Source organism: Lipophrys pholis, assembly GCF_963383615.2.
Source record: "Lipophrys pholis genome assembly, chromosome: 22".
Classification (NCBI taxonomy): Eukaryota; Metazoa; Chordata; class Actinopteri; order Blenniiformes; family Blenniidae; genus Lipophrys; species Lipophrys pholis.
In genome coordinates this window covers 11,489,217-11,514,219 of record NC_137644.1, presented here as the reverse complement: position 1 = coordinate 11,514,219, position 25,003 = coordinate 11,489,217, and the positions used below count along the sequence as shown (strand labels likewise).

Genomic DNA, 25,003 nt, shown 5'->3' with positions numbered 1-25,003 from the left:
ATTTTTACATGTTTTGGTTTTATGCTATTTCATTTGAGCCTACAGTCATGAAAATAAAAACTATAGTCGCTCAAAGTGTTTGTAAAATATAATTGAAGGCCATAATTATATGTCCTATTTTTTTAAGGTCTAAATATCTAACTGCTGTGAGTGTAGATATAACATACAAAAACATCTCAGTGACATTTTAATACTATCTAATTATTGACAATGTGACTATGTGGCGGCATGCACATAACATTTGTTCTATATGCTAATAAAGTCCATGGTGGACATGCAGTCATATTTATTATTTCATTCCAATTACTGCTTGATTTAAATGGCTTGAACTGTCGATGGGTGTGTGTGTGTGTGTGTGTTTTTTCCAGTTCTTCCTGCTGTCTATGTCCTTCGTATGCTTCGCCAAAGGCTTCGCAGGAGCCTACATGAAGAGTGCCATCACCCAGATAGAGAGACGCTTTGACATCGCCAGCTCTCATTCAGGAGCCATAGACGGCAGCTTTGAAATGGGTAAGTGTGCTTTTTATGATTATGGGTGGACGCTCAGTATTCACATTTCGGGTCGAAGTAAAGATATTTGTGTAAAAGTGCCAATGCATTTCAACTTTATTGATAGAGGCTGTCTGTTTACAGGCATCTTGAACCTCAGATGGACACATTATAAGTGTTGTTGTAATGCAGATCATCAGCATGGATACATGGATTTAAATCTTTGCTCAACTTATATCCACTCTTAAGTTCATTGCAGCTCGAGTGTCAATACTGTTATCATCTTCAACAATGATAATTTCACTGCGACGCCTCAAAATGAGCCACTTTGGCAAACGTGACGAATTGAAAGAAGTGCAAGTAGTTTGTAGGTTGTTTTTGATTAACATGTGATAAGTGTGTTTACTGGTTGAGCTCTGGCTGCTAAATGCAGCAGTAAATGATTCAATCATCCCTGCTTTAAGGATGTTCTGTGGTTGAATTGTTTCCTCTCTTAGGTAACCTGCTGGTGATCGCCTTTGTGAGCTACTTTGGTTCAAAGTTTCATCGTCCAAGGCTGATTGGCGTTGGCTGTTTGATCATGGCTGCCGGGAGCTTCATCACTGCACTGCCTCACTTCTTCCAGGACCTGTGAGCACACAGATATCTCCATATCCAGCATATGTAACATTACGGATACGAGTCCAGCACACCTTCTGCAGAAAATGAAATGTCGCTGAATCATGTGATTTTTACAGTTTTAGGGCCGTAGTATTATACCAAGGTCTCACTTGCAAAACAACAGGAACAGTAACCCATAGACAGCTTGGCCTCCTTTCCCACCTCTGCATGCCTCTTATCAGCTCTGAGATAAGGGCAGACGATATAGTGGAGCTTTTATTTCATGTCAAGAAAGCTACTGCATTACAGGTTTTATGTGTACAAATAAATAGAGGATTTTTGTACTTGATTCAGTAATACCTAAACGCAAAGAAAATTATACATTACCTTCCCAGATAGATTTGTACTTAAGTAAACTCAACAGAAACCAGAGGTGAAAGGTCATTTCTCTTGGATGCTATAGCTGCTATTGTATGATTGGCTGCATGTGATTAAAATTTACTTTTGTGATCCTTCCAAACACTTCCCAATGAGAATGCAATCAATTCAAGTATGAACATATTTTGCTTCTATCCATAAAGCCCTTGTCTTTGATAAGTGTTACATATATAGAAATATGTATCGGTAGTGTTTACACAAACATTTCTTATAGCAAAAAGTCAATGACTCTATGTGAATCTTTCCCACTGTTGTCCAGCTACAAATACGAGACGAGCGTGCCTGTCAGCACTGGCTCCAACAACACTGAGCAAACCCTTCCCTGCATGGCCAACCACAGCCTGCATGACGCGGCACCTGATACCGAGGCCAGGAAAGGTATCCGACAGCCGCACGTGATTAAACCCTGGATGTTACACGTCTGAAGTCCATTTCGGTTCACCCTGCTCTTTTGTCTGTCGAGATGCTAAATGTGCCGTGCCTCTCCTCAGCCTGCGAACAGGCGATCGGCTCCTCCATGTGGATTTATGTCTTCCTGGGAAACATGCTCCGCGGAATTGGAGAGACTCCCATCTTGCCGCTGGGTTTATCGTATCTCGATGACTTTGCCAGTGAAGACAACACTCCTCTCTACATCGGTGAGCAACTTCTTTATGCTCTCGTGGCTTTTAGCCGCCAGTGATGGCAGAATAGGACCATCATATGACCACCAATACCGCGGATTACTGTTTTCAACTTGACCGTGACTAAAGCCGCCAATGGAATTGCTAATGGTGACTGATAATAGTGTTCACAGTCTCCAGAGTTTACACTGTCATTCCCCACAATTCGCCTCCATTAATGTTCGTGTCTTTTCTTTTTTTCCAGCCATCATCCAGACTGTTTCAATCCTCGGCCCAATAGGTGGATTCCTGCTCGGCTCTTTCCTTTCCAAGATCTACGTGGACGTTGGATTTGTGAATTTAGGTGAGTCGCCACTTTTTAACTGTCTTGTATTGCCATTGCTTCATTATAATTGTTTATACCACAGATAACCTATCATTGAAACATCCCATCGATAGGATCGTTCTTACAACCCTTGTCATTGTCGTTCTCTTTCTTCCAGATGAAGTCACCATCACCTATAAGGACTCCCGCTGGGTGGGGGCCTGGTGGCTCGGCTTCATCGTCACTGGCACGATCGTCACTCTGTCCGGCATCCCGTTCTGGTTCCTGCCCAAATTCATAAATAAGGAACGCAGAAAACAGCCGGAGAACACGGGCGAAGAGCGAGCGACAGTGGCCGAGCAGGAGAATTTCCTGAGCGAGGAAGTCCATAACCAGGAGCATGATAAGCAAGCCTCTCTCAAGGAAATGGCGAAAGGTAACATACAATCCCTCAAAGGACTGAGTGTTACCCAAAGAAAGCCGCCACTGAACAATGAATCCTTCCTCCACACCAACTAATCCCGCTGCAATCCGAAACGCTCAATGAGAAATCCATTTTTATGACACTTAAATCCTCAAACCTTGTTGTTCACCAGAGATGGGTCCGTGTCTGAGGCGGCTCTTCAGCAACAGCGTCTACGTGCTCTTGATCCTGACGTCCCTGGTAGCTGTGAACGGGTTCATCGGCATGATCACCTTCAAGCCAAAGTACATGGAGCAGGTCTTCGGCCAGGCGCCCTCCAAGGCCATTTTCCTCATCGGTAGGAGAGACTAGTCCCCCGTGCACCCTGCGTTTGTTACGCCAAGGAACAATGATGTTGTTGAAGGGAAGTGTGATTGTGATTGATAAAGTTGACTTTACCTGGAAGCAGTAAATAGCCCACTGTGCGATCTTTTCCGTTTAATGTGTTTGTGTCCGTCAAGTAAAGTGGCTAAAGTTAGCATTTTAATGACTTTTCACTTGTATCTCTGGTAAACAAAACTGTTTTATTATTTCAATTCTGAATTGTTATAAAATCTTCAAAACAAAAAAAAGAATTTGAAGAACGGAACAACATTTTTGTGTTTGTTGGACACCAGCAGTGCAGAAATAATAGTAATAGTGTCAATCTTTACTAGGCCTGCATTTTTTTTTTTTTTGGGCCAAAAGTGAGCAGAGGTAGCTGGAGAAAAGAGTACATACAGCATGTAGTCCATATATTTAAGCCAAAAATGGCATTACTTGAAAATGTATTGTAATCTTTCCTTGTAATCTTTTCCAATTTCCTTGTTTACGTTTATTCAATTATTTTATAAAAAATACTGAAAAATTCATTATATTTAACTAAAATCCTAAATTTTACTACTAAATAAACTAGTCGAATATTTTTCTGTCAGCGCTCATAGGCAGTTTTAAAGAAAATAATGTTAACAATGTGTTTTAGATGATTTTATGGCATTTTAAATGTGCAGCAACTGGCTAAAACACTGAAATATTGCAGGATTTTGTGTTGTGTGTTTTGCAAGATTTTAAAACAATCAATATTTGAAGTGATTATTTGCTTCTTTACTTTTCAATTCTTTACGACTTTCTTTGCATTGATAGCATCTGCTTTGTCGTTACATACTTGATTTTGTTTGACCAAATAGCAATTTTCATGTTAATCTGTGCGCCGGCATCTTTAGGAAGCAAGGCGCAAAGATTACTACCCTCAGCCCTGTTTTTGTTTTAATTATTATTATTTTCATTCCACTGATTTCCGGAGCATGTATATAAAAAGCACAAAACATGCCGGAAATTCAGGAATGGTGAACTATGACTTTTGTTAATGATTCCACTTTTCAACTTTTACTGGTTCTGTATTGTGAGCAATGTATACAGCGAGCGGCAGGCACACACAACATTTCATCCAAAATTTTTTCCCGTTCGAATTTTTCTAGTTTGTATTGATCCTCTATTCTTACGTCCATCCAGGTATAATGAACCTTCCAGCAGTGGCTCTCGGCATCATCGGTGGAGGACTTGTTCTGAAAAAGATGAAGCTGGGTGTCATTGGAGCTGCCAGGCTTGCCATGACCTCCTCTGTCCTCTCCTGTTGTCTGCTGATTGTCCAGTCTTTCATCAGTTGCAACCAGGCCGAAGTGGCAGGTCTCACTGTCTCGTACCAAGGGTGAGTTACGAACGCCGCCGCAGGGCCGTGAAGACTGGTTGTCTGACCTCATCGGGGAATGAGAATAAATAAGCCTTTGTGTGTGTGTGTCACTGTCTCTGTTCAACCAGGGCTCCTCACATATCCTACAACAACCAGACGCTGCTGTCGCAGTGCAACATGGGATGCTCCTGCTCGCTGAAGCATTGGGACCCGGTGTGCGCTCACAACGGCATGACGTATGTCTCCCCCTGCCTGGCTGGATGTCAATTCTCCAATGGAACCGGCAAGGACATGGTGAGGGGTCACAACGCAGACCCGGAACAAACTGGGATCCGGGATCTTTCCTTGTGTTGAGAACATTTGATTTACACAAAAACTATAATAAGACATTTACTGCATTCTAGTGTTTTTACTTTGTAGCCTTTTTTTGCTGGCTATCTCAAGTTGTTGTTTTTTTACAATTAGTTGACTTAAAAAAAACCTAAACTAATCAAAAGTATTCTTCTAAAGCCTCAACAGTAATTATTTTGGCTCTTAAAAAACTAAACCTGTATCACAAAGTGGTTGTACCTTCATATTTAAATTTTTTGAACCAAACAAATCCATACAGCGCCAGTTGATTGACATCATTCTTTGTTTTTTCTTTTCTAGGTGTTCCATAACTGTAGCTGCATCAGGGATATGATGACCACGGCTCCAAACACGTCCATGGTTCTGGGTCAGTGTCCCCGGAAGGACGACTGCAACCACATTTTCAAAATCTACATGGCGCTCTCTGTCACCGGCTCCTTCATCTCTGCCTTCGGGGGCACTTCCTTGTACATCGTCCTGCTCAGGTGAGAGACACGAAAGAAAAAGTGATTTACTCACACAGATCTACTGTCAGATTTATAGTAATCGTCGACAAAATACATACTTGTTAGAGTCACATGCTCACAAATATCACAAAAAATCAAAAAATTCCAAATAGTCGACATTTTTTCACCTGCTGCCGGAAAACAAACACTGCTCATTTGCATTTAAAGGTACAGACACAAAAACTGTTCTCAGTAGCGCTCAGGAGAGGGACTTTTACACCGGCTAAAATTCAGGACCAAGGCTGGATATTGGAGCAATACACCTTGAATACAATGTTGTTGGACCTCTGACACCTATAACAAAATGTTGAAAAACAGTATGATATGAGACCTTTAAAAGGAAAAATAAACTGCAGGTTCTGAAATCAAATGTACCAAAACCTTTAAAACATTTTTTAAAACTTATTGATATTGACTGATATCTTGATGCTTCATCTCGTGCAGAGGATGGCAGAAATTCACACCAAAAGAGTCGTTTTTATCACTTTCCACTAAATACAATTCTTCTGAAGCCGCAAAACACGTCTAATCATAAAAGCTTACGTAAAGTTAACTATCCAGTTTTGGTAAACGTACAATCATGACGTTTCATGACTACAATTTAGAATTCAGTTCTCTGTTTCAGCTTTTGTAGCAATAGTTTTTTTTAGCACTTTTAACCTTTTTAGCCAACTTTTACTAATTCAGCTAGTTTGATTGTTTTTGGCATAATATTTTCTTCCTGTGATATGTTGATGTAACTCAATCACTCTTTAAATTGATGACTGTTACGGTCAGCTGCTTTCGATCCTTTTACTATGTCTCCTCACGGAGATCAAAACAAGACGGTGAAGAATGCCATTTTTTTTAAAGATTATTTTGATGCTTCTAGTGTAATCATGCATTCTTAAGCTGACATGTCCCTATAAAGATATGACACGGTGCCTTTCTGTCAATGATCCAGGTCAATCGAGACTGACCTGAAGTCTCTCGCTTTGGGAATGCAGACGCTGATCGTCCGAACTCTTGGTGAGTACAGAAACTGTGCCTGTTAAACAAAATGTTCCTCCAGCTCTTAATGAAGTAAATGATCATTCTTGTGAATTTGTTTTAGGTGGGATCCCTCCTCCCATTTATTTTGGAGCCCTGATTGATCAAACCTGCTTGAAGTGGGGCACCAAGCAGTGTGGAGGAGTTGGAGCATGCCGCCTCTACGACTCCGACGCCTTCAGGTAACTTTTACCACAAAGCATGGGTCCGGTTATTGTTCAACACCAGCGCCATGAAAGTTTCTCTCATTAAATAACCACTAACCTCTCGTTTCTCTTCTTTTTCCAGACTGAGATTCATGGGATTGACTTGCGCTCTCTACACCCTGAGCAACTTGTTGTGGGGAGGCCTGTACACTAGAATCGTCAAGAGACAGAAGAAGCTGGCCCAGCTTGATGGGGTGGCGGCAAATGGGGTGGGTAACGGCCACGCCATCATCGGCGTCGCCCTGGAGACGGGCGGGGACGACAAGGAGAGCACCATTTAAGGCGCTTCAGTGTGGTGGCGCTGCTGTTTTACAATTTTACACCATGATTCCTTCTCCCTGGACCAAATGAAGTAAAGGTACACCGTCAGCAATGTTGGTCTTGTAGTTAAGGTTGTTTTTTTTTGTTTTGTTTTGTTTTGTTTGAAAGATATCATGGAAAAACCTCAATAACTGCTCTTTGTTTACTCCACACTTCAAATATTTCAACGAGAGTAATGAGTTTTATATGTCTGAGTGATAACAAGGATGTATCTGAAGAAAGACGGTTGTGAACGGACACTGTTATCAATTATGTTAGTGAGTTTCAGAACATTATTCACTTATGTTTCTTGACAAGATGTGATGAGTCACATATATTTTATAAAGAAACATAAAACATGATCGGTCATAAACTGTTATCCGTGCTTCCTCTAAGTATATACAAGATACACCAGGTCCTACCTGCGAGTGTGCCTACTACTGAAATAGCACATGCTCAGTGACCTTTGAACCGTGCTTCCAGCTTTGTGTGCACACTGTCCATTGGTAAAATAGCAGCAGTGAACTTGGACACACTGATATTGCACAAGCAGTCTTTGGCAGCACACACCTTGACAGTACACATCCAGTAGTTGTTGATCAGACCGACCCCGGATTCTGATGACATGATTTATTCCTTCATTTATTCAGCTTCTTACTAAGATTCAGCTGGTGGACCACCGAGCCGACCATGATGCTCCCTCCACCATACTTTCAATGATTCAATGTATAGCCTGAAATCCACCCTTATTTTTTTGAGTGCATGTACATTTTTGCATTTGTATTATGGACTCTAAAAGTACTGTGTAATGTGGTAACTCTCTTCAAGCTGTTTTGTTAGACTCATTAAGAGAGATGTTATTGGAGTGATTCAAGCTTTTAAGCTTTGAGTCCTGGATATTATTTTTTTTCTTTTTCAAAAGATATACAAAGTACAGATACATACAAAAGAAAAATATCTATTAATACTAATATGAATTTATATACATACATACATACATACATACATACATACATACATACATACATACATACATACATACATACATACATACATACATACATACAAAATAGATTTTCGTTATAATGCACTTTGCATTTAAACAATCTCATACTGTACACACACACAAATATCTATAAATCCCTAAATAAATGAATTTATATCTTATTAAAATACATATACACAAAATAGATATTGTATATTCATGTATACACACGTCACTTTCCATTGTCCATGTGGCTGAACGTCATCTTCTACACAGCATATCCGTTGTCGTAGCTCACTGTGGCTTTATGAAAATCCATAATGCAAGATCCAAGGTCATCAGGAGTCTCTTTTTCTTGAGAACTATATTGCATTTAAAGGGAAGGCATGGTGGAGTAGGCGTTTGACTTTGAACTTGTTTGGATTTGTGTTTTTTTTTTTTTCTTCTAGGTTTTCCTCGTGAGAGTGATTGGTTATAGTTGTTACATAGACTTTTTAGGTTTTATTTTAGATTTTAGGTTCAGCGAGCGTCTGGCTTCACAGCAGCCTTCTGTAGGGTCACTAAAATAAACAGGTGACTTACTCTTTCCTGCTGGTCTGATGGCCGAAGGATAAACATAAATAGAGAATTTTTAACATACATTCTCTTGTGAGTTGATGTACAATTTAAACAGTACAAGATAACTAAAATGTATTTTACTGGTCGAAGTAGAGATTGTCTCTGAGTGAGATTTATAGGCTCATGCCCTATTAGATATTTAATGACAGTAGTGGTGTAGCATCCAAAGTGTGTCGTGATAATAATGATATGGTAATTTGTTGATGTTTTGAGCTTATCCCACATTGTTTACGACACACAATATGGCTCATCGGAGCATCAGGAAGTTTTTAAAAATGGGATTAAAACAAGAGGTTTGTTTCTCTTCTTTGGTTGTTTTGTTTGAGCGTAAAGCATACGGGAGGAAAAAACAGAAGAACTTGCACTGAGGGTTTTCACAGTCAGTCATCCTGTGCATGAAGTAGTGGCAGTGAGTGCCACCTATGGAGAAATATATGTATGCATCTATATGATATATGTATGATTACGAGATTCGGACGATCTTTAGTTTTAGATATTTGTTGTGCTTTCCAGTAGCTTGTGATTTCAACAAAAATGTTCTTCCTTCAAGAATAGTATCAGTCAGATCATGGATATGTACACAGAGGCAAGAAATATCCTTCTACTGGCATTTCTAATTATAAATGAATACCCAAAAGGGCATTTTAGTTCAAAGAAATGACTATTAAATCATTTTAAAGAGAGATCTCAGGGCAAATTACCCCAGATGTTGTTTTGCTTTGTTTTTCTAATCACTGTATTTGCTCATACACTGAAACTGGGAATTCGCCGTGCTTGTTTTACCGGCGCTGCCTAAAAGGATTAGGTAGATGAATGCCTTTCAGAGATTGTTGTACAGTTTTAAGACCGTATTTCACAATCCTGGTTCTGGAGTCCTGCTGTTCTGCCTTGTTTTGATGACTTCTGAAACACACATAGTAATTCGACTCCAAACCCCGGACTGATGAGCACTCTTCTCGGTGACCTGCCAGTCATTTTCTCAATTTTATTACCTCACAGAGTTGTTGATTTTTCTAACACACGTTTTTACGTTCGATTATATGGCTCGTAAAAGGGAAGCGATGAGACGTGGTAAAGTGAGGCTACTGTTGCATTTAATGAGTATATAATGTCGAACTGGTAACTTTATTTGGTGCCATAGCTTGTTACATCGCATTGTTTTACATAACCCCACAGGTCATCACGAGTGTTCACACGATTGTCGATCTCAGCAGTGTTTGAAAAGTTCACTGGGATTCAAAAAGTGAACTGGATTTTACTGTGCCTCTTCTTCCTTTTCTTTTTTTTTTTCTTCTTTTTTTTTACACTGTAGTTGCTGATCAAAATGCATTACTGGAAAATACTGTTAGTGATGGAACCATTCGTATTTTGTGTGGATACATGTTGAAAATCATATATTCTGTTTTGTAACCTTTTTGTTTTTTGTGTGCATTTTTCTGGTCTCTTATTTGTTGATTTTTTGGGGAAAATTTGCTCAATAAAAACAGATTTTAATGCAAATTAACCCTCATTTGTGCTTTTATTTCAACACACACTTTATAAGATAGATGCTTTTGTTTTTAGTTCATAGCCACTTGTGGCACACAGTTTAGTGTGGGCTGAAACAAAGACATTGAATGATTTAGCACCTCCTGGCGGTGGACTGGTTCTTTCGCCGCTTTTCTTATATCTTCCTTCACTTCATTCTGCATTTCCTATCAAACCCATAAACCATTAAACAGATTTGCAGGAGCAAACCACAGTTCCACGTATTCCAAGAATTCTAAAGTTGCGTCTTTGTTTTCTTCGCCAAACTAAAAACCTTTACCGACCTTGTTTGTTTAAAGCTGAAGTTCGGAACCACATAACATGCGTGAGGAAACATTGATCCTTCTGTGTTTACCTTGAGGTTATTTGACAAGAAGAAATGTCTGAACAAGAGTCACATTATCTAATGTGTTTTTCATTTGGTAATACATGGGAAGAGAGGCAGCTTCCTTTTTTATCCTTGTATATACTATTTACTATTTACTATGTGCAATACATCCACCCCCATATGCTGTACATGTCCACACTTATAGGCACCGTGTGCATATTTTTATTATATTGTATTTTTATCTGCTTTTTTAGTTTCTGCTATGTGTGCTTCTTTCTCTTTACTATCCTGTTGTACCACTGCAAATTTCTCCGCATGTGAGATAAATAAAGGATATCTTATCTTATCTTAAAGGTGCAGTGTGTAAAATTGAAGTACCTCGTCTGTGCAATAGGTGGCAGTATGGAGTCACTGTAGAACCCAGTTTGTCTTTTATGAAGCTCTTTTGAATTTTTGTCCACACAATACAGACAATATAATTTTTTTGTGCTGCTTACTTTCAGGAGTTGAAAAAATTGACACGGCGTACCTTTAAGCGAGAGGTTTAGCCCCTTTAAGTGGCTCTCTATGCGTGTCACAGAATTATTTACAAATAAACTTTTTTATTTCGATTTTTTTTTTTAATGTTGCTCTCATTTCTTATCTCTCACTTCGAAATGACAAATATGACTTTACTTATTGGTAAATTAAAATTCACACTACATCCGTATGTGATAGTTAATGGAAAAGGTTATCTATCTATCTATCTATCTATCTATCTATCTATCTATCTATCTATCTATCTATCTATCTACCGATCTATCTATATAGATATAGATATAGATTTGAAATATAATAGCTGAATTTAATTTACGTTATGTTTAGTTTCAGTCATATAATATATTTTGGGAAACTGCCCCCCCCAAAATGCTGTTTTGATGATAAAGGACGCAGATTGTGATTTTAACAGAAATAAATAGATCATTTTTTCTCATGATGTGGTTTCACCAGCAGGCTGTGCTGTACACACAAAAAAATATCCAGTGCCATTTATCTCTATTTCATTGATGCACTTTTAACTTTAAGTGAAGCCAAACTAATCAATAAAGTTGCACGCATTAAGGCTGAAATAGAATATAAATGGAAATATCTTCCAGAAATAAAAGAAAAATTTTTTTTAATCCCGATATACATCCAGGAGGTACAGGTGCCACCCGTCAAAGATGTATTGATGCAGCACATTCTTGCCTGAAATATGATATATAGTGATAAAGGGGGTCCAGAACTTTTCCAGCCTTTTTTCAGAGAGGTACAGTAGTAAACACGGTTTCACTGTTACAGTGCAGGAATGTGAAGGCTCTTAATCATAATCCTTGGAATTTCTGAGGGGACAAAGCTGCTTGTGCAGCCTGCTGTTTGGCAGCCTAAACGGCCACCCTCTGTGGTTACTGGAGTAATAGAGAGGTCCGCGAACACAACCTGCAGGGACTCTCTCACCTTTAGTGTCTTTATGCAGCCATTACAAAGTGTGGACATCCATTGTACTAACATTTATTCAAACCTGTTCTTTTGATGATAAAGCAACTAGGGGAAAAACAACTCCAATACGATTAGTTTGAAGTTACTCATCTGTGCCCCCTGCCAACCCTCCCCGCCCCGGCTTTCTCCAGATCTCCCCTTGTCCTCTTGTGGCTGTCCCTCTCCACGCCTGGCTGGCATGTGTGCAGAATAAAAATGTGCGAGGCCTTTTGTTCAGCCGGTTCCAAGTAAAAGCTTTGCCTTCGGACGTTAGAGTGGGAGCTTGGAGAGAGCCGGTTTAAGAGACAGAAGAAGAAGAAGAAGAAGAAGAAGAAGAAGAAGAAGAAGAAGAAGAAGAAGAAGAAGAAGAAGAGGAGGAGGAGACTGTAGTCCTCCTTCAGGCTTTGGAGATGCACCAGGTATTTATTGATAAACTTCCCATTTTGCTTTGCAGCAGTGATTTCTCTCTTTTCCTCTCAATGTAATTGACGCTATTTGCTGGTCAACAATGAATCATACATTAGAACCAAGCTGAGACCCTCTTTGGGTGGGGGTATTAACAAGTCTTAACCAGAGGGGGATTATAGGAGTTATGAACTGGGAAGAAAAAGACTAACTTTCTGTTAGCTTTCCACCTCACACTTTCCTCTAGAGCTCCTGAAGTCGGTACGGTCACCAGGATCTCATTTCCTCCCTGAAATGGACTGAGCCCACCGCACCTGACTCTTACTGACCCGAGAGGAAGACGCTTGTGGGGTTTGCACAGGTAACACCTCTTTGTTTTCCCTTCGCTTCATGAGAGTTGCTTCTTAACTGAAGTGATTAAGAAATAGGCTTGGTCTTTTAAATGTTTTAATACTCCCCATTCCTGAAAAAAACAAAATCTCTTACTTCTCGAATGAGACATTTTCAGTGCTGAATGTTTATTCCTCAGAATGGCCAGCATTTAGAGTTAGTAATCACTCTTTCTTCTCAGCACAGGGTGCTTTTGTATTCCCCTGAAGCACGTGTTCCAGAAGTACAATAATTCATTATGAGCACGAGCTAATGATAATACAATGCCTATTAATCACAATGGTTGGTACTAGTCCCAAGTCAGTGTGAGTTTTTAAAAACACCCATAATGCAACACCTACAGGAGAAGTTTTTTGGAACATTTCACTGTATTTTGCACTATTAAGATCGGCTGTATGTTCAGATTGTGGTCATTTCTGGTAGTAATTGTTTGATTTTGCAAAAAATGAGACTTGTCTAGATGCACTTTCATGGTGATTATTGCTATTTTGAGAAAATGCCGTGCAAGTTACCAGCTGCTCCTGTGAGCTACCCTGAACTAAAAGTTCATCAGCAGTGACTAGCATGTATCACACAAACACAAGTTTCTGAAGTTTGCTGACAGCATACCCTGGTAAGCGACATCCTGGTATAAATACTACATAAGTCTTTATTGGAGTGACGAGACGTGTTACAACTGACCCATATATCCTCACTCTGTCCTAAAATACAAAATGATTGAAGAAAGAATTTATGATAATTGACACACTTACTTCCTGAATTCCTTTCTCATTATTTTGTATTTGCAGTTCTGTGGTGGTGGACTGACACACAGCGAGTGGACAATGGAAGACACGACACAAGACTCCAGCAACATGGCCAGCCAGCAGGCTCTGTGTGACCCCACCAAACAGAAGACCAAGAAGCCCCCCGGCATCTCCACTCTCAAAGTACTCGCACACTTATCCGCCGGTTGCTTTTGTATAAGTTGACGCTCTCATGGGTAAAATGAATGTATAAAACCCTAAATGTAAGAATTTTCCAGCTGGCATTTGTGCATGAAGGATGATTTGGCCTTTTCAAAAACACAAGCAGGATTCAGGTAGCTGGTCAATCTGAATGGCCACAAAGTCTCCTGTCTGCTCTGTGCAGCATTACCTTCCTGCCACGGCTGACCACCCCCACCCCAACCCCACCCCTACCCCCACCAAGTGTGAGCTGGAATCCTCTTTGATCTTAAAGGCAGAAATCGTGCAGACAATGGTTGGATAAAAGCTCACAATGTGAGTCGTATGTCTGCAGTTGGGGTCATTTGAAAAACATTTTCGGAGATGCGTTCTCCTGTTAAGTCGGTGGAATCAAGCCAAGTGTCAATTTTGAGTTATTTTCGAGAAAAAAAATCTAACCAAGCCAAATTTCCTCTCTGGATGCTGGGTTCTGTCAGACACTCACGCATCAGTTCTCAGCTCAGACTTGTCTGATTGCAGCCGTAATCATCCGCAAGTTAATGGAACAGTTTTCACAAAACAAGTCTGTGTGTGTGTGTGTGTGTGTGTGTGTGTGTGTGTGTGTGTGTGTGTGTGTGTGTGTGTGTGTGTGTGTGTGTGTGTGTGTGTGTGTGTGTGTGTGTGTGTGTGTGTGTGTGCGTGTGTGCGTGTGTGTGTGTGTGTGTGTGTGTCTGTGTGTGTGTGTGTGTGTGTGTGGTTTTATATCACCAGCACTGAGGATAACAGATAATAAAGAAATGCATGACTGTAACACTTTTGGCATTAACAAACTAGAAAGTGATCATGGTTACAATTACTAAAGTTTTATTGAGCTGGAACTGTTGTCTTACTCACATAAATAAATGTCAGCATCCCGTTCTATAAACTGTCGGCATGTTGATCATTTAGGACAATATTTCAATTTCTAAACACTATTTAACATTTCACCCAGCCTCAAGATAGTTCAATAAGAAACAAAATGCCTTCAAATCTTAATAATTGAAAAAGCAGGTTTCCTCTGTACCGATAGAAAATTTAGTTTTCTAACAAAGTAATGTCTCTCTCCATAATCTTCAAAATCTCATTAGTTACTCAACAAGCTTCATTATGAAAATAAATGGACACAAATCCACTCCACATGAAAAATCATAACACAACCAAATAATTCCTCTCTTTTGAAGTTATACGGTCAAATAAGGTTCACCTTACATACAGTATGTTTCTGCTTTTTCTTGTCAGGTTTTCTTTTGTAATTAGTTTTTGTTTCTTGTTGAGTTAACAGGTGTTATGCCGAGTTCTGTGTGACAGCTAAAAGCTGTATCCCCCCTCACAGGGAACACAAAACATAAACATCAACAACAGTGGATCAAGTCAAACAGACTGAAATAGGATTATTTCACCTCAATATAACGGTCCTATCTGATTTTCTTTTAAATATAATTCATTGTTGTATAAAGACAACCAATTGTCTGCATGAGCTGATTCATATTATTCAGACTGTTTGTGGATGAACACCGGTGCAATTAATGCAATGTAAAATGGTTATATAGCATAAATGGCAGGGGGACTCTGATAATCCCTTATAGGAATGACATTAGGTAATAAAAACATGGAGAAACCCACACAGTTTACAACAAGAGGAGATAGCAGAGGAGGTTCTCCAGTTCAGTTGAACATAATGTTTTACCATGCAGCCAAATATATAATCACAGTTTCTAACAATAGCCATACAGTAAGCTGCCCTGACCCATATCTGAGCAAATTCAGAGGGTATGATTGTATGATTTAAAGAGTTCTTTCCTTCCTGTTTGTGTTTTGCAGCTCTTTATCGTCGCACTTTCCTTCGCCTATTTCTCTAAGGCCCTTACAGGATCGTACATGAAAAGCTCCATCACTCAGATAGAGAGACGTTTTGACCTCTCCAGCACGCGCGTTGGACTCGTCGACGGCAGCTTTGAAATGGGTACCATCCGTAGATCGCTTTCTTTTTCACTTCCACTCTGGAGTTTGTCGTTTTCTCAGTCTATCTATGTGCCTCTTCTTTGGTCGATCTTTCGCTGGAGGCAGGCAACCTGCTGTTTCTCGCTGCCGTCAGCCATTTCGGTGCGAAACTGCATCGGCCCAGACTGATCGCGGTGGGCTGTTTCCTCATGGCCGTGGGAGCTTTACTCACTGGCCTCACACATTTCTCCATGGGACGGTAAACATCTGCAGATCTATGTGAAAATCAAGGTGATGTGGTTTGACGTCCCTTTGTTGCACCACTTTGTTTTCGCAGCTACAAGCCCGACACAGTCATTCAGTTCTCCAAGAACAACAGCGTGAGCATCGTTGCCTGTGTGGACCCTCTGAAAACACCGGAGGTGCCAGAAATCGCAATCGAGCCTTCGGTGGAGGACAATACGGGTAAAACAGGTTGCTCATGTTTTCGTTCACAGATTTCTTTCGTCATTTGACATAGAATAAGAGTAGCATTTTGTCCTGTGCAACCATAACTAACTATTAGTATATAAGCACAAAAGACATCAGGAAATGATCTATTATCTTATCAGATGGAAGCTTTTGGGGGATTTTCTTCAACTCTATATCCTAAAAGGTTTGCATAAGTTGTAAAATATAAATACAGAAAGGACGCAAAAATGTTAATACAATTGCAATGATTAATATGTTGGGGCGGGGCCATGTTTACATATTTTTCGCTTCCCCTAAACATTTTGCAAGAGTTTAAGGACTTTATATAGAGATTTTTGTTGTCCCTTTATTATCCAACGTAGGATTTGATCTTCTCAGCAGTCCCTGGTGTGTCCCAGCCAGAGAAGCATTGCATTGTCTTCAATATTTAACTTTTTGTCCACTCACATCAGCCACTCAGCTCCTATGCAGTGTACATACGTGCTGCCCATCTCGACGTGAACAGTTAATTCGAGACAGTTTTGTCCTTCTACCACAACTAAACAAAGACTAAACTTGGCAATAATAGGTCTGGGATGCAGACTGCAGCAATAGACAGAAAGAGCTGATTTGGAGAAAGAAATGCAGACAAAGACAGGGAGAGTATTATTTGTGACCATAAGGCCTTACAAAATCAATAAGGAAACACACATTGGTAATATTTGTGGCTCATTCAGTTTTGGACATGTTCCAGTTCCTGTGATAGGTTTCAAATGAAAGGTTGCTGCAGTCCCTCTATTGTCGAGCCATTTTCATTCTTGTTCTCACAAAAACATGCCTTGTATCCACAAGATGCAACACATCGGTCCTGTTCAGCTTAGTATTTGCAAATGAATACAATGTGGAACTTTAATACAATGTCGTGTTATGCAACTCAAACCCATGTCCTCAGATACTGAATCAATACCAGCTTGTATTCATACATGACATTTTACACAATATTTCCTGTTTCTCAGTGACAGCAACATGCTGATATAATGTTTACTTTGTTTGTTTCTATGAATACTAAATACTTCAATGATTAGAATTTTCAAACATACAAAAAACACTGGCCTTGAACAATCAGTTTTGGCAATTTTTTATTTTTTTTTTTTGGGCGAGATGACTTTTGTGTTGAAGTTGCAGTACCTGAGTTTGTCTTGCAAATTTTCTTTTTGTGTTACAGGTTTAGCATTTTTTTTGTGGCTTTTGTATTGGTTGTATATGGTTTTATGGTTTCTTATCAATATCCTGGAGAAGTATTTCTATCAGACATCTGTCTCAACATTTGCCTTGCTTGTGTTTGCAGCCTGTGTGAGGGACAGCAGTTCCAACATGTGGATCTACGTTTTCCTGGGGAACGCTTTGCGTGGGCTTGGAGAAACGCCGGTCACACCTCTGGGCATTTCTTACATTGACGACTTTTCTAAAGCAGAAAATTCACCCTTCTACATCGGTAAGATACCAGTGATAATTTCAGATTTCAAAGGTGCCAATCTGAGGAATCTCAATGTTTTGATTATTCGAACCCTTGGAAGCTCCTCTCTGTATAACCATCTCATATAATAGGTTATTCTCGTCATGATTTTGATTTTGTAATTTTCAGCTTGTCTTCAAACCATTACCCTCCTTGGCCCGATGTTTGGATTCCTTCTGGGCTCCTATTGTGCCAAACTATACGTTGACGTTGGATATGTTGACATGGGTAAGTGTTATGCATTTGTCTTGAAGGTTTGTATGATTATTTCAGCACTTTGAGGTGAGACTATCGCATGGGAGACACAAGAGAGTCCGACTGGAGCTGTGGTCAAACCCTGTCTAGACCAATCCTGCTGCTCAAGGTGCAAAGGTCTGACAACTCGACCTCAAAAACATTCAGGACACATGTCAGAACAGTTTAGTGAGGACTTCACTGACTGGCCCTGTGAGGAACTGCGTTGACTCCTGCTCATGTGCTCTCACACTCAATAATTTATTTGTGAAACAGCAAAATTAGTTCACCTAAAGCAATGTTGACCTTTAGCTTTGGGAGAGGGGAGCGACGGCGCCGGGTGTCATCATCAGCCTTTATTGAGATCTTGTGGCACGTGAGAAGAATTGGTTTATGTGACTCACGTGTGTTGAAGTAGGGGATGTTTGGAGATTGATTTCCTTTGCGCTCATAGTAGTGTATTCAACACCGCATGTTAACCAGAGCAAGTTCCTCTTGGTCATATGAAATTATGTAACATTTTCTTTCTTTGACGGATCATCTTTTTCTCAGCTTTTTCTGTTCTTAGGTCCAAAAACACTTAGAGCATGTGGGATCATTGGTATTTTTACCAGCTGAGAAACTCACTAACAGTTTAATCATTTATAAAGGAGTCAAAATAGCAGCAGGATTTCCTCTGTGGTGCCCATATGTTCAAATATGCTGCATGGATAGGTTACTACTGAAGCTGAAGATATCCTCCGTTTGGTAAATGTTTGATGCAACCAGTCTTTATTTGAACTCTGACTGAAAAGCGCCAGAGTATGTTTAAAAATGTACTAAGATCTGCTTTTCAAACAGTCTGAATCTACATAGATTCACTGGGTTCAATGGGAAAACTAAAAAAGCAATCGCATAGTTTGTTATGACACGATCCTAACTCAGAATAGACGATAACTCCAGAGAAACAAAGTTGGAAAACGCTTCCTAAAGTGCGCGGTTCAACTCATTACACCCTTTGCAAACCTCCATTGTTATCGTAGCCCTTTTCCAAGACCAAGACTTTAAGTGGCTGAAACAGAGTCAAGACCAAGACCAGGGTATTCTATAACTACTCAGGTGTTCTAGTACTAGAGATGATCTCGAGTACTACATCATAAAATCAGTCATGACTTCTGTCTGATACCCTTATGATCTGCAGTCCTGATCTCCTCCCAAGGTAAACTAATCAATATGCACATTAGTCTAAGTGTCTTCTACTTTCAAGCTTTTCTTCACTGTTAATAAAACAGGTATAGTGAATTGATTTGTTTAATTTCTTTATTTACTATTTTATTCATTAGTTAAACCTTGTGTTGACTTTGTAGCAATTGCGACGACAGACTGAAACCTGATCGAACGTTGTGACTGATAATGTTGTCCAAAGCTTGGTTGGTCAATATTGATTATCTAAAAGACAGAAATGACATGTGAAATCGTTTTTTGTTTCTTTCTGTTCATGCAGAGACCGTGACCATCACTCCTCGAGATTCCAGATGGGTGGGTGCCTGGTGGCTGGGTTTTCTCGTGTCCTCCGTCCTCCTACTCATCTCGAGCGTTCCATTCTGGTTCCTACCCCGCTCGCTGCCCAAGCAGGAGGGCGAAGAAGAAACACAAACTTCTACCCAAGAAGCACCAGAGGACATGCTCAATAACAACCACAACCTCAACTTCACAGAAATCGCAAAAGGTTACAGCAGAGCCAATTTTCCTCTTTGTGTATGAAAGTTGGATTATATTGTTTTTACTGGATGTCCCTGCACAGGATTTCTTCCTTCTCTGAAGCGTCTTCTGGGGACTCCGGCGTACTTCCTTCTTCTTTGTGGGAGCATCCTGAAGTTCAACTCATTTATTGGCATGTTCACCTTCAAAGCAAAGTACATGGAGCAACAGTTTGGACAGTCTGCATCCAGGGCGAACTTCCTCATAGGTAAAGCTGGTCATTATATTGCATTTTAAATTTTATCAAAACGTAACTTGTAAATTAACAGAAGCCACGGCTGCTGGTGTATTCGGGAGGAGAAATTTGTTAGAAAATGTAAAGCATGTCTTATGACAACCAGAGACGCTGCAGTCACGTAAATGGAAATCCTGCATAGTCCAACAAGTTTATCTGTTACATGTTTACTATATGAACCACTAAAGTTGTGTGTGGAAAATAATGTCTACCTAGAATGTAATATATGTCATATTACAAAGTATATAAGCTGAATATATAACATGTACAAGATTAGGACATTAATGAGTTCACAGTGACCTTTGGTGACTTAAGAACATTCTTTCTGAGTGTAAATCTCCCATCCAAAGGATGGATGGATTAGTCTTGCAGGTGTTGGAGCTAATCCCGGCTGACGCTTAACAATTGGTATAGTACAGCTTGAAAGGGTTGTCGGCCCGTCAAGGCGCTCACGTAGTGAGACAGACCACCAGGCTAACTTCTATGTTTAATGTAAAGCCACCACTTGGACTTAAAACATGTATATCTAAACAGTTTCAAGTGAAAGTCATCCCACATCTATCAATAATGGAAACTTCCATGAACTTTATCGAAAAAATGTCCAGAACAGTGTATTTTTCAAAAACAGGTGTGCTGAATCTCCCAGCCGTCGCAGTGGGAATCTTCCTGGGCGGACTGCTAATGAAGAGGTACAAGTTGAGCGTGGTGTCCGGGGCTCAGCTCTCCTTCGCCACCTCCTTTCTGGCATACCTCCTCTTACTGCTCCAGTTTAGCACCAAATGTGATAACCAACCTGTGGCCGGGCTCACCGTCTCATACAATGGGTCAGTTCAGAGAGGACCACCACAGCTCAGCCAGAACGTTTGTACTGTTTCCTACTATTTTCCCAAAAATCTGCCTCCTGCAGGACGCGTGGCACGTCGTACAGCAGAGAAATGCTCTTCTCCGAGTGTAACAGCGACTGCTCGTGCTCCGCACAAGAGTGGGACCCCGTCTGTTCAGACAGCGGCATCACTTACATCTCGCCATGTTTCGCTGGCTGCCTCAGTTCCAGTGGGCAGGGCAAGCACATGGTAAGAAAAAAAGAAGTCTTGCAGATACATTTCCATAAAACGTATCTCTACTAATGAGTGTGAGCATTTTCTTTTTCTCTCCCAGCTCTTTCACAACTGTAGTTGTGTGTCTGAATCCTTCCCGCAAGGCAGCAGCATGTCATTGAAGCTGGGCCAGTGCCCCCATGCCAAGAGCTGCAGCCGCAGTTTCACCTCCTACATGGCCATATCTGTCCTCAGCTCCTTCATCAACTCTCTTGGAGCTACACCCGGATATATGGTCATCATTCGGTTTGTGCAAGCTTACACCCAGAGGCTGAAATAGAGGATATTCAGTTTTGCAGTTTAGCTCTTGAAAGAAAAGACTCATCACTCAACCAACCGCTTAATATGACAAACACAATGAAATACCAAATCTCACCAGTTTGTTTGAAGTGTTTCAGGGACACTAGTGACATTGAGAGGGAGGTCAAATTTAATCGGAGTAACATTCGAGTGCCGTTTATTCAACATTAATCACTCAGATTTTTCAACTGATTTTTGCTGAAAATATATTTAATCGGGCGATAAAATGATCAAGATGATATGACTTAGAAAGACGAGGTGATTACAGTGATTTAAACATGGCTGGTCTCCCCTCTACAAATGTTACTGCTGACATCTGAAAATAGTAAACTGAGGTTACAGGTAGTGCGGAGTCACCAAAATTGGAAAGAAACCATTTCTGCTACAATATTAAAATAGTAACGTCAAATTCTTGTGTAAACACCATCAGGTCCATTCTCCATTGTGTCAGTGGTTCATGTGTAACAACATGAGCAAAACATTCTGGGTTTAAATAGTGTTAAAAATGAATAGAAGTGCACTTAAACTGTCTCACAGAGAGTTGAAAGACACTGAGCAAACTTTGCTGTCACTCGCTTAATCTCAGTCCCGGTCAACAGCAGGGGTGGGCAATTATTGGTAATTTTCCTGAAGGCGCCACATGAAAAACAAGCACTACTGTGGAGGGCCAAGTCAGAGTTTCTGCTCATTTCTCCTCAATATTAATACATATTGTTGTTGAAAAGCATTACATGGTTGTGATAAGCTACTGTTTTCACTCTGCAAGATAAGTTCTTGTATTTCTGAGCTTGATATGAAGATATATTGATTGCATAATTTGATACCTCATGGGCTGGTTAGGGACAATCGAAGGGATTCATGTAGCCTTGGTGCTAAAAGCGAGCATGTATGTTGAAAGTGACATAAACAATGAGCAGAGGATTTCCTTTATTGCCTTTTGCCTATTAATTAATTTCTATGGAGATATGTCGTCCACATTAGGATGGCACAAAAAGCAGCTGTTTTGGGAATTTGATCAGATTTTTCTTTCTGCAAAAAACAAAAACGAAATGTGTATCACATCACATCACAGCTGATGTGTTCACCATGAAATGGGAGATGATGAGATATAAAGTACATATTAATGTTTGTGATTGCAGATGTATCACCCCAGAGCTGAAGTCCCTTGCACTTGGTATTCAGGCCTTGGTAACCAGGACTCTTGGTAAGCTTCATTAATTTCAGGCCTACGTGAAGCACGTGGCCTTTTTTTTTAACCCTCCCTGATTTGCTCTTGGTTGATAGCGTGCACTCAGTTAGTGCAAAAAATAAAGTTAACTCAACTATAGAAATTTGGGTAACTTGATGTTTGGCAGTCGGACTAAGTGAAATTGTGGGCAAAATATTTTACCATCGTAATGTTGTGACGGCTTCCATGGTCTGCAGGAGGTATTCCTGCACCCATGTATTTCGGAGCTCTGATTGATTCAACTTGCCTCAAGTGGTCCATCAAGAAGTGTGGAGGCAGGGGGGCGTGTCGCATGTACGACTCGGACATGTACAGGTACATCACATTGGAAATGAATTCGCTTGGGTTTCAGTCATGACGGATGATGTACATTTCATCTGAAACCAGCAACCGACTTCATGGTGTATCTTTGCTTAGACTTTTTGTTGGTGTCTCCTCAATTCACAGGTTCATCTTTCTGGGTCTGATCACTTGCCTCAGTGGTTCCTCCTATTTTTTCATCGTTGCTGTCATCGTCCTCCTCAGGCGACAGTTTCAAAAATCGGATCAAGAAGCCGCAGCGCAGAAAACAAAAAACTCAAGGGAAATTGAACTTCAGGTCCCTTCAGACCCGACTGATGCTACAAAGGCAAGCAACAATCCTCCCAACCAGCCTCAGGCCCCAAAGGTTTAGGTGAAGATTACAGCAGACTTAGAGGAAGGAGGGGAGCGGCTGAATGACAGACGAGGAGGCTACAGTTACGCTTTCAGTTTTACTTTCTGATGCATCGGACGCAGAGACACTCAGAGAAGAGAAAGAGAAGTCGGATGATCACACAGATGACGAAGTCAACCTGGAAGAAAAGATTCAGCAAAGAAACTGAAGTACAGTAAATGCTGATGTGGTCTGAAAAAATCTAAGTGGATTAACCATTCTCATCAAGACAGAGTGTTATTCCATCTGGACTATAGCGTCTTTTTGGTGATTCCAGGGTGCAATTTGCTGGGAGGGATTGGGAAGGATTTATTTACCATCATCATCCACAATACTCTACTCTCATGCTCACACACCAAGTACTAACTTTTGGTTGAATCCCATCTTGTCTGTCAGGTCCAACCTCTGAACATTTATTAATTCTGCAAGGAAGAACACACACAAGTTTAAGATTGGTTTTACTCGCGAGGAGAACGGACAGAGAGTGTTTCAGTTACAATCTCCAACCCGCTCTGAAAAACCTCTGCCGCCTCCTCTCCTTTTATTAGGGTTCCTCTTATCTGATTTCAAGGACTTCCCATCTGCAGACCACATTCCTCCTAACCATAAACGATCACAGTGGAGAAATACAAGTCATATTAGATGAGAAAGAATGTTGGTACAATGAATGTGATAACCTTTCGTAAGATTATTCCAACATTGTCAATGGCTGAGCCATAGACATGTTATGCCTGCCAACATCAGTAACAAATAAACAATTTTATATTCTAAATATATATGCTTTGATATATTCATTATAACCATTTACCGCTGTAACAAAAGTAATTCCTCAGAAATGTATGTAAGAACCCCAAAACCAACTCCACCCAATGCTTTCAAGACAAATTGCACCCTGTTTTGCAACAACTTCGACAGTTTTAGTTCACCTGTAAGTGATTCTACACCCACAGTCATAGAGAAACATAGCTGTTCTAAACACGAGATTAAACCGGATGGACACATCATGGAGAGATTGCACTGCTGATCTGCAAGGCCCACACAGAAAACTCATGTGAAATCAACTTGTTGGACAAAATAAATGTGCTGCTTTCTGGTTCAATACGTGAATTTGTGAATGAGTGATGCCATTCTGTTAAATTTTGATCAACTCTGCAACTTTTGTTTGCATACCTTTCTCACGTTTCAGTAGGTATATAATAAAATAATTGAAGAATGCTTTAAAACCTACACGCAACCGCTATGAAATGCTCTATTATCCAACATTTTAATAGGTTTTTAAACAAGAAATGTGAGCATACTCCCGAGGCCTAATTGTTTGCATTGTATAAGGTAGAATATATACAGTATTTTGCTGCGGGGAAAACTGCCTTTTTCCTTTCCCTTTTCTGATCAAGCCTTCATCAATTTCCGTCCCATTAATTAAAAAGAAAAGCCGACTGCAGATTGTTTTCCCTGTAGAGGTAGGTGTTGATGACGCTAACTGTTTATTTGTGTCTGTAGATGCATCACGGGCCAGAGAGAGTTGATACAAGAGGTTATGTGTGTGTGACCGCTCATCTCCTGAATAATTAGGAGAATTAAAACCATGTGATTATGTCCTGGAGGTATTTTTTTTGGTTTGTTTTTTGTTTTGTACAGTTATGTGTTGGTATTACATCATGCAAAAAGAGGATGCATCCAGATGTGGAGACGCGCCGTGGGGAAATGCATTATGAAAGGCCACAACACCATTACCCCTTCTAGCACTGGCTATTTATGAATAAACAATTCCTGGGTGACTTTTGATCCCCTTTATATTCAATTCCACAAGAATACTGACAAATAGAGTGTGTTTCAGAGGTGCAATAGTTTAAAATGAATTAAGAACGCAGTAGA

At 40.2% G+C, this 25,003-nt stretch overlaps 2 protein-coding genes across 2 annotated transcripts; both read left to right on the top strand.

Annotated features, from left to right (window-relative positions):
• Positions 1 to 374: 374 nt before the first annotated feature.
• On the top strand, positions 375 to 7,923 carry slco1d1 (solute carrier organic anion transporter family, member 1D1). The gene is made up of 13 exons (XM_080492526.1): positions 375 to 510; positions 987 to 1,119; positions 1,787 to 1,905; positions 2,019 to 2,165; positions 2,395 to 2,493; positions 2,633 to 2,890; positions 3,051 to 3,215; positions 4,409 to 4,604; positions 4,715 to 4,880; positions 5,238 to 5,422; positions 6,387 to 6,451; positions 6,537 to 6,654; positions 6,761 to 7,923. The coding sequence occupies exons 1-13, from the start codon at positions 384 to 386 to the stop codon at positions 6,957 to 6,959; spliced, it is 1,977 nt and encodes a 658-aa protein (XP_080348652.1). The 5' UTR covers positions 375 to 383; the 3' UTR covers positions 6,960 to 7,923.
• A 4,200-nt stretch (positions 7,924 to 12,123) lies between these two features.
• slco1e1 (solute carrier organic anion transporter family, member 1E1) lies at positions 12,124 to 24,729 on the top strand. Its single transcript, XM_080492524.1, has 16 exons — positions 12,124 to 12,352; positions 12,561 to 12,699; positions 13,517 to 13,657; positions 15,515 to 15,656; positions 15,761 to 15,893; positions 15,972 to 16,099; positions 17,433 to 17,579; positions 17,730 to 17,828; positions 19,318 to 19,542; positions 19,618 to 19,782; positions 20,438 to 20,633; positions 20,717 to 20,882; positions 20,968 to 21,152; positions 22,346 to 22,410; positions 22,632 to 22,749; positions 22,882 to 24,729. The coding sequence occupies exons 3-16, from the start codon at positions 13,553 to 13,555 to the stop codon at positions 23,105 to 23,107; spliced, it is 2,100 nt and encodes a 699-aa protein (XP_080348650.1). The 5' UTR covers positions 12,124 to 12,352; positions 12,561 to 12,699; positions 13,517 to 13,552; the 3' UTR covers positions 23,108 to 24,729.
• Positions 24,730 to 25,003: the final 274 nt, after the last annotated feature.

What these genes read in the sequence shown, in the direction of transcription:
- slco1e1 (XM_080492524.1), top strand. Translation starts at nt 13,553, where the DNA reads ATGGAAGACACGACACAAGACTCCAGCAACATGGCCAGCCAGCAGGCT. An exon ending in ACACATTTCTCCATGGGACG is followed by an intron (nt 15,894 to 15,971) that starts GTAAACATCTGC and finishes TTGTTTTCGCAG; the next exon opens with CTACAAGCCCGACACAGTCA. An exon ending in GTGGGCAGGGCAAGCACATG is followed by an intron (nt 20,883 to 20,967) that starts GTAAGAAAAAAA and finishes TTTCTCTCCCAG; the next exon opens with CTCTTTCACAACTGTAGTTG.
- slco1d1 (XM_080492526.1), top strand. Translation starts at nt 384, where the DNA reads ATGTCCTTCGTATGCTTCGCCAAAGGCTTCGCAGGAGCCTACATGAAG. An exon ending in TTGTACATCGTCCTGCTCAG is followed by an intron (nt 5,423 to 6,386) that starts GTGAGAGACACG and finishes TCAATGATCCAG; the next exon opens with GTCAATCGAGACTGACCTGA. An exon ending in GCTGATCGTCCGAACTCTTG is followed by an intron (nt 6,452 to 6,536) that starts GTGAGTACAGAA and finishes AATTTGTTTTAG; the next exon opens with GTGGGATCCCTCCTCCCATT.